This window comes from Vigna angularis, chromosome 9 (genome assembly GCF_016808095.1).
Source record: "Vigna angularis cultivar LongXiaoDou No.4 chromosome 9, ASM1680809v1, whole genome shotgun sequence".
Lineage (NCBI taxonomy): Eukaryota > Viridiplantae > Streptophyta > Magnoliopsida > Fabales > Fabaceae > Vigna > Vigna angularis.
This window is the reverse complement of record NC_068978.1, coordinates 21,731,462-21,743,911: the sequence shown is the minus strand read 5'-3', so window position 1 is coordinate 21,743,911 and position 12,450 is coordinate 21,731,462. Positions and strand designations below refer to the sequence as shown.

General features: G+C 33.3%; 1 protein-coding gene across 4 annotated transcripts; it reads left to right on the top strand.

Annotated features, from left to right (window-relative positions):
- The first annotated feature begins 498 nt into the window (after positions 1–498).
- On the top strand, positions 499–6,888 carry LOC108346339 (50S ribosomal protein L22, chloroplastic). Of its 4 annotated transcripts, XM_052868865.1 has the most exons (8): positions 499–593; positions 677–813; positions 927–1,000; positions 3,689–3,856; positions 5,588–5,698; positions 6,048–6,114; positions 6,284–6,607; positions 6,751–6,888. In XM_052868865.1, exons 2-7 carry the CDS (start codon positions 684–686, stop codon positions 6,562–6,564), a joined length of 831 nt encoding a protein of 276 aa, XP_052724825.1. In that variant the 5' UTR covers positions 499–593; positions 677–683; the 3' UTR covers positions 6,565–6,607; positions 6,751–6,888. The 4 variants fall into 4 exon arrangements, with proteins under 4 accessions (XP_052724825.1, XP_017440890.1, XP_052724826.1 ...); XM_017585401.2 differs by having other exon boundaries at positions 6,284–6,888; XM_017585402.2 differs by having other exon boundaries at positions 508–582; positions 6,284–6,888.
- Positions 6,889–12,450: the final 5,562 nt, after the last annotated feature.

Genomic DNA, 12,450 nt, shown 5'->3' with positions numbered 1-12,450 from the left:
AATAATAATAATTATTATTAACACGAATAATGGACTGTAAAAAAATTGTTATCAAAAGTACAGTTATCTAACTTCCAACCCTCCGATTTCGAATTCATTTTCAATTTTTTAAAGGGTTAATAGGTTCCGAAGTCCCATTTGCAGGTTCGTTTCAATTGGGTCCTTCAATTTTGAAAGTGATCAATTGGGTCTTCATCACCGGTCTAATTTAATATTTTTAATAATTTCTAATTATATTTTCATTTATTAATATATTTAACAATTAAAAATATTAAAAATTCATCTATACACCTCAAACGGTGCCACCTGGATGTCATCTATATTTAATGAAAATGCTATTATTGAATTAAATTGACCAAAATTAGGACCCAATTGATCACTTCCAAAAATTAGAGAACCCAGTTAAAACGAACCGCAAATATAAGACCTCCAAACCTATTAAACTTTTTTTAAAATATTTTTTCATATGTCAAAATGATATCGATTAGTTGTAAAAAATGTTCTCAAATTATCATAATTCATATTTTGGAGTGTTACCGGTAGCCCCAGCTCTGAACAAGTAACACAACAACACAGTGGAAGGTATTGCCTTGGTATGTTCCATACACTTTTGTTCATCTTTCTCGCTTTTTCTAGATTGAGTATCTAACTACATTATCTCTGTTCCATTCCACAGACCAAAGATGGTGAAGTGGCAGAGACTCATTTTTCCCTTTCTTCGCCACATTCACAAGCGAGTTGTGGATCATCACCATGCCAATCCTTCAGCTCCAAGCCTTGCCATTTCTCGATTAGCCTCTTCTCTTTCACAAGGTTAAGACTTTTCTCTATTGCCCTTTTTCGTGTTTCCGCTTTTGGGGTCTTAGTTCTGTGAAATTTGTGACTTTTAAGGATTCGTTAGGGTAAAACTTGCTTTGGTATTGTAGGTCAGATAGGGAGGATAACGATGCCAACTTTGCCCTGTTTCTCAAGACCCATTTTCCTGGGTTTCCAACATCAGGTAAAATTATCTTTTGATGGCATGATCACTGGTATAGTAAAACTAAGGCTTTTTGTTTTGAATGACTTGTTAGGTCGTTTTGGCACTAAAGTTTATGGTTTTGAAAAAGTTTTGTGGACATCCAGTTGCGGTGTTTATACCCAGAGAGAGAGAGAGAGAGAGAGAGAGAGAGAGAGAGAGAGAGAGAGAGAGAGAGAGAACTGGGACATGTGATGGTGATGTTATAAAAAGAGAGAGAGATGAAGGGAAATAATAGTGTCATTGGGTGTGAGAGGTGTTAAAAAATTGGAGTTCTTTGGATCACATTCAAATCACAAGTGCCAGTATAAGATTTTTTTTGTCAAAATTAATTCTGCCAAACTTTAAAATTAATGGATGCTAAGGCATTTTTTTTAACCTCTCTACTCTAACAGTATGAACTGGGAAGGTATTTTCATGTACTATAGTGAATTTGATAGGGTATGGAGGGTTTATGAGAGGAGAAAGAAGAGTTAGGAGGGAAAGCAGGAAGTGTTTTAGAAGCTTAACTGTAATAACAGTTAAGAGGGCGGGAATAAACTCATATAAATAGGGTTGATGTACTTTTGTATGAGTTAGTTTTGGATTCTTTTGTAAAGATAGGAACCATTATCCTGTGGAGGGGGAATTAGGCTCCCTTGGAGGTGATAGAGTTGTACATTGGTTGAGATAATAATACAGATACATTCTATTTTCTGTCTAGACTCTTGTTTGTGTGTGTGTGTGTGTTGAATTAGATAGGTTTCGTAATCCAGAAACCTATCAGAATTTTATTTTTCCAGCAAGGATGTATTTAGTAATAATAGTAACCCAGTTAAAGTTAACTAGTGTATATTAAATAATTGCAATGGTTGTCTCTTGCAATGGAATATGGATTCTCATGTTTGCTCCTATAGAGAGGTTATATGTCCTTTGCTGTCATTAGTGGAGGGGAAACCATGTTTTTGGTAGCAAATATTCTGGGTATGTCCTGATTGGCACAGTGAGTGCAGTGAAGAGAGGGAGAAGATGAGTTAGCAACATTATTTTTGGCAATAGCAACAACAAAATTTTACCCATTAGTTGATGTTCTTGCTGTTGCACAACATAAGAGAAAATCTTAGAAATAGGAGAACAGAAAAGAGAACCTGTTACAGAGAGAGAAAAAGAAAATAACCTGAAAAGATGCCATAAAAAACAGAAAAGATCCATGCAATGCAGCCACTCATAAGTTACCCACAGCAACACAACACAATCATGCGTGGTCGTGCAAATCGAAAACATTAGTTAAGAAAAGCAATTTGACTGGCATTTACATGTTAAATGATGAATGCAAACCCTTTGCTTCTATGGTTGCTAATCGAAACTCTCAATGGAGTTTGATTTAATTTGGGTATTCTTTTAAGAGAAAACCCAAAGGCTTTTCCTTTTTGGATAACGTATAATCTTTAGGTGGTTGAATTTCATTTTTCAGTTTAAATTCTTGAACAGTCCCCTCTATATTAAATTGTTCACTAGCCATTACCTAATAGTATATAGCCTTGAGATCATTTGTCATTGACATGATATCATATTGACTATGACCAAGTGAAAAGTTCAATCCTGTCTGGCAGTTCACTAGGTTTAAGTTAAATTAAGTACAAGGTTGGATGGGGATTTGTGCATTATCAACACTTCAAACTTCCATCGGGCTTGCATGAGGAGGTGCTTTACTTATAAACCATTTTTGAGTTTTCACATAGTAGCTTAAAGTTTTTGGATTAGTTGGTCTCAAGTCATCAACAAAAAAATATAAGATGGAAAGCCAAGACGGATGGTTTTGGGTTAGTACAGGAGTCTGCAACCACGAGACACAAAAAGCCTTATTCTTTCCCAAAACATTTGGGCAAGGGTTGTGTTGGTGGCTCCTATGTCATTGAGGTCTTTCCATGCCTCTATAATATTCCCTCTTAACAGAATCACTCTATCTTTTTTATTTTCTTCCGGATGATTATATAAACAGGGAATTTAACTTTTGGTAATCTTAATCATAGCAAAACCCTAGACATACAATCTCTCCTTATGTTAGTCTTTCATCTATTACAGTTCAGAGAATGTGATTCTCGACCCTTCTATAGTTACAGAAGTCTGTAACCACATAGCAGACGCAATAATGGATGAAGTTGTAATAGAAGGATTTGGAAAAAATAATGTTTTTGAGGTTGACCACTGAAATGTTTTGCGAAAGAATAAGGTTTTTGGCTTCTCTTTGGTACTAGATACTTGGTCTTTTAAGTGGGTTGTACGCTGTTAGTCTTGACTTCTGTTTTGTTGGTTCTTTATAATATTTTCTTTAATTAGTTGTCCTCTCAGGGATATCTTATCCTCCTATATTTGTATATCACTTCTTTCTTTATGGATTTGTTTTTTATTTGAAAACAAAATTACTTTCACAACAATTCTTGTTGCTGCGCCCTAAATTGTGCAAACACTTTCTTAGACTTTGTGATCATACTCAGTTATGTTTGGAGATTTTAATAAACAGGTTTGTTCATATTTAATATTTTGCAAAGCATCAAACTAAAACCTCTGGGTTTACTAAGCTAGTGTTATAAGTTTCATAATTTTATGTCTATGCATGGATTATTGTTGCTTTGCTACTCTCTTACCTTCATCTTTTTTTCTTTCATTACTTGATTATTTCCGTTTCAGGGAATTTCAACTACTGCTCCATTGCTGGCAAATTCATCTGAGGAAGCACCTGTTTTGTCACCTTTAGTCCCAGTTTCATCTTTGGGTGGTTCAAAAGGTGAAGACCAGAAGCAGAAAGCTGTTACTAAGCCAGAAACGGTTCAAGCAATATTAAAGGGAATAAAGCAGGTTTGAGATCCATATCACTATTCATGATTGTTTGCTTTTGGTTTTCTTATTTGCGGCAGTTGGTTTCCCTTCATTAAGGGCATGTTTGGCAGACCTGACCAAAGTATATGTTGAGTGAATTTTGTTTGAAATGATTCTAAAGTGCTTAAAAGTACAATATGAAAACTTATAACATTTAATACACCCAAAATGGCAACATCAAAGGAAAATAGTCTTTTAATTGCTTAAATAGTTTAACAGATTCTACTTTATTCATTCAGTATAATGCATGTGATGATTGTATTTAGAAATGTGGCCTTCTCTAGCCGCTCTATAATGCTGTTCTGTGATTACACCATTTTATGAGGTGCTATTGACAAGCCAAAAAATATTTAAAGAAAAAAAAAACAACTTTTTTTTTTATAAAGTTAACTAATTCAAGAGCATGCTATTATCGAAACTGTTTTTCTCCTTCAAAACAGTTTTGAGATTGGATAAAGTAAAAGAATTTGCTGTACTCTATTGGAATGGACTAGTTTCATCTTTCCAAGTGCAACTAACTGCCACTGCCGAACGCAAGAATTGACAAAATACCAGTGGAACATCTTTATATCTCTGATATCATTTCAGGACATCTTTATATCTCTGATATCATTTCAGAACTGCTAGATATGATATAATAATGATGACAACGACGTGAATATGTAATCCAAATGACATACTTTTAAACAATGCTTGTACTTCTACAACCAAGCTAGTAAAGGGCACTTATTGCTTTTGATTGAATAATCAACTGTTGAGTGTCGTGACAAAATCAAGTACATGTCTAACTCTTAAACTTTGAGTATAAGTCTAACTCAACCTCAGTCTTATAAATCAAGGTTTGGACCCCACTTGTATATATATCACCAAACAATGTGAGACTGAAACATCATCGTTTAGGTACCAATTGAGGGTTCTCTACTTTATATACACTATAGGTTGGATATACCCTTGTCCATGTGGGACTAAAGTATCTGCTTTGAGGTTACAATTTAGGCAATCCCCAATGGCAAGGTGGGGGTGATTCCAACAGTAACAAACTTTGAAGTTAATTACAATCTCAACTTTCAATATTTTAATCAGCAATTGTTAGTGCTGAAGTGCATTCCTCTCACTTTAGAGGAGCTAAATTTATAGACATTTTCCCCCGTGACTGTCCATATGATCCTAATCCGTTAGATAAATAACAATAATAAGGTTGAACGTGCCTCTTTTAGCATTCAAATGATTATATTCCATTTTTCCCTGTAGTTTCATAGTCCCCCCATCCCTGCTCTCCTTACCAATCTATCTTTAACTGTATCTACTATATTATTTTATCTCTCCTTTTCTAACATTCGATGTTTCCACCAATTTGTGCGTTTGGTTTTCTCGTAAGCACTGGTGCAGGCTAAAAGAAAACCATTGATTTGACAATATGAATAAGTATCTCAGTGTATCTTCACAAGTATGTTCAGCATAGCTATAATAGGAATATTAAAAAATTATAAGTCTTTATTTCATTTATGTGGTGTCCTTGCATACCTTTTATTAAAGAAACTTCTGTGATATTTTAATCAGCATGTCAATTTTTTCTGACATGTTAGAACATATTTTTTAAGCTATTGAAATATACCTTCCTTGATTTGATGTGTAAACTATCGTAATTCATTGTTTAGTTCATATCTGATTGAAGCTGATTTTTTAATACCGTCTTCAATGGTATTTAAGAGTCCGAAGAAGGTCAACCTAGTTGCTGCTCTGGTTCGTGGCATGCTTGTTAAAGATGCATTGATGCAACTGGAATTGACAATAAAAAGAGCAGCAAAAACTGTTTATCAGGTAGTAATACTAGGCGTTTTTTATTGTCACCACATTGGCCAAGATTGCAAAAACTATAATTTTTAATTGCTTTCAAAGTTCCTCTTTGATTGCATCAAATTTTAATAATTTTTTTTTCTCAATATTTTTTCCTCATGCCCTAGCCATTTTACATTTTCTCACTTATAATACCAAGATGAAATTCTAAAGTAATCTTACTCTTCATTGCTTTTTGCCTGCGTTTAACACAACTTGTGACTGTTTAGATTCCGGTTATGTTCAATTTCACTGGAGAGAAAGGTTATTCTATTACTTTCTATGTGGTAAAGCAGAGGTTCCAGCATATGTTTTAATATCCTACACATTGCAGGTTATTCATTCAGCCCGAGCAAATGCCTCTCACAATCATGGTTTAGATCCAGAACGTCTCATCGTAGGTAATATCTTGAAGTTCAAAATTGTTAGAACTTAGAAGTGAAGTTGTTCTGTTACATTATTTAGAACATTGCAAGATTGTTTAGTCCATGTAGCTGACCTCATCTAATGATAAAAGGCTTAATTGTTGTTCTATCTCTGATGATCCTGGTTCCTTGTTTCTTCTTGCAGCGGAAGCATTTGTAGGAAAGGGGTATTTCAAAAAGAGAATTGCCTTCCATGCCAAAGGAAAATCAGGGCTCATAATGAGACCAGAATGCAGGCTAACAGTTGTAGTGAGAGAGATAACTCCGAAAGAAGAGGCTGATATTGCTAGGTTGAGAGTTCACAACTTTAAGAAACTAACTAAGCGGGAGAGACGACTTGTGCCTCATCAACTTATTGAGACCACTCCTGTTTGGGGCCGCAAAAACAAATCTAGTGGTCAAAACTTGAGTGCTGCACCTGCATGAGCCTCACTTTGTTTCCAAGTTTTCATGCTTCATGGCATTTTGTGTAATAGATTATTCTTCTTGGACATTACATGATATGGAAACTATTGAGAAATTTGTCTGGCCCTTGTTTCAAATCATAGAAAGTTTGTGCTGGATCATGTTAAGTATTATTCTCATTCACTAGCTTATTTTTCTTTCTGCTAGGTACTAAAAAGGATATGCCCTGTTCAATTAGCAGCAAAAGAATCTCCTCTCGTTTTGAGTGGAAGTATAACCCTGTGATTTTCAAGATAAGGGTACTCTTGCATCATTTTATTAAATGTGGTTTTATTATTTATTGAACTTGTTAGCAACATATATATCAATCGGTAAATGAGTTTACTATCAGTTTTAACTTTAATTTGATATGTCAAATCTTGGTCAGTGAAATAAAAAATTGGTAATTTGAAATTGCCAAGAAATAGTTTGTCTTACTTGTGCGTTAATCTAACTGATATTTTCACTAAGTTTGTTCTTGGGAACAGCAAGTTCATGTAGTGTTTACCAGTAGCAATTGCTCATCAGCACTGATATGAAAGAATAAGGTGGGGAATTGTTGAGTTTATTTTATCTCTTCATCAGTTGTATCATTTAATGGGTAGCATGTAGCTGGGGCATTTGATGGAGGTCCTCTCTTGGATGTTGTCTATCTTATATAGAATCAACACATTTGCTTAGTTAGACTTTATGTTACTCTGTTATATTTCACTATGCGTAAAGAAGTTTCTCTTTCTTGTTCTCTAAGAAACGTGCATCAATTTTATGTTTGGCTAGAAACTGCTCATGGTCACACATAATTTCTTTTCTCCTTCATCAGGTAATTATCATAAATATATTTTACTATCACAAATTTTCCATATAACTATGCAGCAAACATATTTTTCATTTCCAATTCCGGTATTTATTGGTTTCTTCTTTTGTTTTTGTATTTCTTTTACTGATCAAAATACATAACCACTATGATTGCACAAATCATTATAATGACTTCTGGTGTTGTGTTTCTAACTTTCTCTCTAGAGATGGTGTTGTTGATTTTGTCTGTAAGAAAGTGGCAAAATGTTTTGAGTAATGAGATGGACTTTGCATGTATGTAAGTAAGAGCTACACTTAAAACTTCTTTGTTTCATGTTGCACTAACATGAGAATTCTAGCCAAGTTAATTTATGAAAAACTAATAATAATTATAATAGTTTCAGCGTAAAACTAAATACCTTATGATAAAACCAATATAGATTATGTGAATATCAAGTATTCATTGTCTAAGACACTGCATATAATTTTTATATTAAATCTCAAATTGAAAATTAAAATTTACGAAATATGATATACGTCACAAAACAACTATAAATTTCACAATACAGCATTTTAAAACTATCCAAACTAGACCAAATAAAATTTCCGTGATTTAGTATAATTTTTTTATATTTATATTGAATCACGTGTTATGTTCGATTTAAATGTATTTTTAATAAAAAGTTATTCAAGTCTCACGGCGATTTATCAATATTGAAAGAATTTTTCATTATTGAATAGCATACATTATTAAATTTCTTATATATAATACAAAAGTCTTCCACAATGACAGTTGCAAATACAAAATTATATGAATAAAATCACTCAACTATATAACAAAATGGACTACATAATCATAATTAATAAATATTTATGATTAAAGATAATTTAGAAAAATATGTCTTAAGATATTTTATTTGATATTATTAAATAACTACCTTATTCAACCATATTAATAAATATCAAAAAATAATATTTACCAAATCTTTTTTAATCTAGCATATATCTTCTCAAATATTTTTATATCTCCACAACAATCAAATATATTTTGAAGATATTGGATTATTCAAAAGATAATTTGAGGAGATTACATTATCATAAAGAATATTATACCAACAGAAAAGCTTGAAACAAAGCCCAATCCAATTTCTATATAAAGAGACTTAAGGAAACACATTAGCAGAGCTTAGGAACCCTTCAGGGGTTCAAATTTCGTCCACCCTCTCTTTTCTCATGTTTGTCACCCTCTCTTCTTCTACTGCATGTTATTTCTACATTCCATGGAGTGTTAAGTCTCTAGGGTTGATTCTACTGTAATTTCTTAATTGGATTTTGAGATTAGATGAATAAATATGTTTGTTCTTTTTATTCTTGTTGTGATTTAATTTTATCTATGTCTTTTGCTTCTTAATCAAGTAAAAGTAATGACTTTTACATTATAGCAAGTAAGCATGGTGTTAAATCTACATAACATATCAATCGTATGAGTTCAAAAGATTTTAATTTTAATTGAGAATTTACTTTGATTAAATTTAGAAACTTTCATATGATTGAATGAGTTTTTCTACCAACTGAGAATGTACTTTGATTAGTGGTAAAAACTTTAACAAGAATCAATCAAGAATGTAATTTGGTTAATTAGTTTTTTAATTGATATAAGAGGTAAAAGAATAGACGTGATTTAGCATAGTAATATTTAATTGAGAATGCACTTTGGTTAAATTTACTATGACTAATCTATAAAATTCTTGCTTTTATTTGAGAATGTATTATGGTTAATAGTGAGAACACCAACAAATTAATTGAGAATTTACATTGATTAATTTGAAAATCTAAGACAATAATTAATTGAACAATAATTTTTAGATAACTAAACGATGAGTCCTATTTTGAAAACGTAGTGAAATTAACCTATTTTCTTTATCATTATTTTTATCTTTTGAAATCTCTTTATAAATTTCTTTCTTTCTATCTTTTGTTACTTTGTTCTTTGATCTTTTATTTATCCTTATCTTCTTTACTATTTTACTAACCCTTATGTATAGTTTTTATACAAACTAAATTATTAAAAATCAATTTCATATTCATTGGGAGACGACTTAGGGTTGAATTTACTCTTTCTTTTTTGTTGGCTACTGTCTTAGCAATATTAAAGTTGTTATAGTTTAGTAGTATTAATTTGATTGCATCAATGATAGCGTTATCAAGTCTATTGAGAATGTTAGAAAAGTAGCCCTTATATATCAAGCCAAGAGGGGGGTGAATTGAATCAACCAAGTAAAGAAAGATGAAAGAAAGATCAAAACACACAGATTTATACTGGTTCAGCTTTTCACAAGCCTACATCCTATCTTCCTTCAACAACCTTAGTTGGGGGCAATCCACTAATCAAGATTTGAGTACAAGAATACAATGATGCTCTCAATTGCTATCCTTACACCACTCAAATCTGAAAACAATAACACTAAAAAGGATACACTCACTCCCAATCAATACAATAGATGATTCACTCAACCTCTAACAATACAAGAGAGGAAACACTCACTCTCTAACCTGGCCTACCCAGCACAGGTGCTAAATCAAATACAAAATATAAGAACCTGATGAAATCACACTCCTATAGTGCAGAAAAATCAGAACATATGAAGTCCAATGTATCTTGAATGAATTCTTGATTTCTTAATCACCAATGAATCTTTAAATCCTCCAAGAATACTTCTTGAGAAAATTTGTACTCAAAACTCAAAGAGAATGTTAGTATTTGCCAATGAAAACGTAAAAGAGTCAAGTCACAAGTTTGGTTTATATAAAAAACTAAATATTGTCGTAGTTTAATAAATTATGTTATAGCATAATCGATTAGGCTTTAGCTTCTAGTTTAATCGATTATATCACTTATATAATCAATTATATTGACATTTATGCTTATAACTGCTTCTTTCCACTAACCTAACAGATTAGGTTATTTGTATAATGGATTAAATCTTTCTCTCTATTTTAATCGATTATGTAACTTATATAATCGATTATTTTTACTATTGTGCCTTGTTTATCATCTATTTGTCTTTCTTAACAAATTATGTTATCTGTATAACAAATTATGTCTTTCTCTCTATTTTAATCGATTAGGTAACTAATGTAATTGACTATAACAGGATATTTTGCCCTGTTTTGCATTCTAAGTGTTCTGGCTTAATCTAATAGATTATATTACTAATGTAATCGATTAATACTATCAGAAAACTAGATTCTTAATCTATTTAGGCTTATTTCATTTATCCTATCAAGATTGATACATCTAGCACAAACATGTTAATGATTTAAACAATTTTTATGTCATTTTTATGCTATGATGATTAAAACCTTTTCTAATCATTATTAACCATTCATCATCAAAAACCAATAAATGTGGAGTCTCATGCTCCCCCTATCAACAGAGAGATTTCAAATGAGAGACACTTGTTCTTAGACGTTGGTTATGATTTTCTAATTCGTTTAGTGTAGAAAGCATTACTTCATTTGGCTTTAGATGTTATAAGATGCTTCTTTGCTACTTGTTTCAAACAAGTTTTCCTACATAGTAATATTTTCTTTTGATGTTATTTGTTAAACTTCAAAACCTAGGTTGCTTATATAGTCTACTCTCTAGAAGTTTTTTTGTCTTAACACGTAGATTATACCTTAGTACCTTAGGAAAAGAAAATGACTAATGAGAGACAAAGGTAGAAAGTGAATGAAGTGTCATGGGCGTCAACCTCTTTCCCTCAAAATTTCAAAGAAAACAAGTTTGCTTGTGTTTTGGGTTGGATTATTAAGTTAAGAATGATATAGTTTTTTTCTTTATGTTCGGGTTGATGAGTGATAACGGTAATTCTTACCATTATTTAAGCATAATTTTAACAACAAAATGACCTCCTTTCTAGCTTATAACTTGCTTAATCCTCTAATTTATCTTAGTTTTATGAATAATTGTGTTTTGGGCTACTTTGATGTAATTTCATCTATAATCCCTTATTTTGTAGCTAATAATGTGCTTGGAAGGGTCTCCAATAATGTTTAAAGCTGAACCAACCACTAGAAGCAAGCACATCGGCAGAAAAAGAGAAAAAGATGCAGTGCAGAAAAATCAGGTCGGGCCCCCCCTAGTTTAGGGGGGTCGGGCGCCACCTGCACAGAAAACTGACCAGGCGCCAGTTTTGCGCACTGGTCGCGCCCGGGCGCGACAGAAGGGGCGCCGGGCGCCAGTTTTTGCGAGAAGCTCGCGCTCGGGCGCAACAGAGAGGGCGTCGGGCGCGATTTTTACAGAGAGGTTCGCGTCCGGGCGCGACAGAGAGGGCGTCGGGCGCGATTTTTACAGAGAGGTTCGCGTCCGGGCGCGACAGAGAGGGCGTCGGGTGCGACTTTTGCTGATGTGGCAGGTTGAGCTTATTTAACCCTAAAACACGAAGGGATTTTGGGGGTCTTTGGTTCTTTGGAGGTGCATCTCACTTAGAGGAGATCTTGGAGGGCTGCTAGGGCTCGTGGGAACACTCCCTTCTTCCTCTTGGGTTCTTCATCTTCTTCCATGGCCATTTTGTAAGCTTAAAGGCTCTCCATGGAAATGGAGAGCCAAACCCATCTTGTTGGGGATAGATGTAGCCTTTGAATTCTTGTGTATTTGTTGAATGATTTGATTATATATATGTCTTTTCTATCAATTGCTAGTATTCCTGTTTCCGATCTTAAAGCTTGCATGTAATGGGGACGTTCATGACTTGATTTTGGGGTTTCATGGATTATGGAGATGTAAGATGAAACCTTGAACTGAAACAAGAGTCCTTGTGGTCATTGATTCTAGGGATGGAAGATGATTCACATGTTGTCTTAGATCCTAGTTCTTAATGCGGGTTTGCTTGTTAGATTGTCCAAGGGATTGGAGTTTGATAAGGAAAACCTAGGCTTTTCACCTAAGGGATTAGGGCTAGAGTGTTTTAGTGGATTGACTTTAGTAAATTGATAGAAAGGAGATGAAATTGGTTATACACAAGAGTGCATTGGTGAAAACTAACCTTAACATTGTTATTGCATACCATT

What these genes read in the sequence shown, in the direction of transcription:
- LOC108346339 (XM_052868865.1), top strand. Translation starts at nt 684, where the DNA reads ATGGTGAAGTGGCAGAGACTCATTTTTCCCTTTCTTCGCCACATTCAC. An exon ending in AGCCTCTTCTCTTTCACAAG is followed by an intron (nt 814 to 926) that starts GTTAAGACTTTT and finishes TTGGTATTGTAG; the next exon opens with GTCAGATAGGGAGGATAACG. An exon ending in CAGCAAAAACTGTTTATCAG is followed by an intron (nt 5,699 to 6,047) that starts GTAGTAATACTA and finishes TACACATTGCAG; the next exon opens with GTTATTCATTCAGCCCGAGC.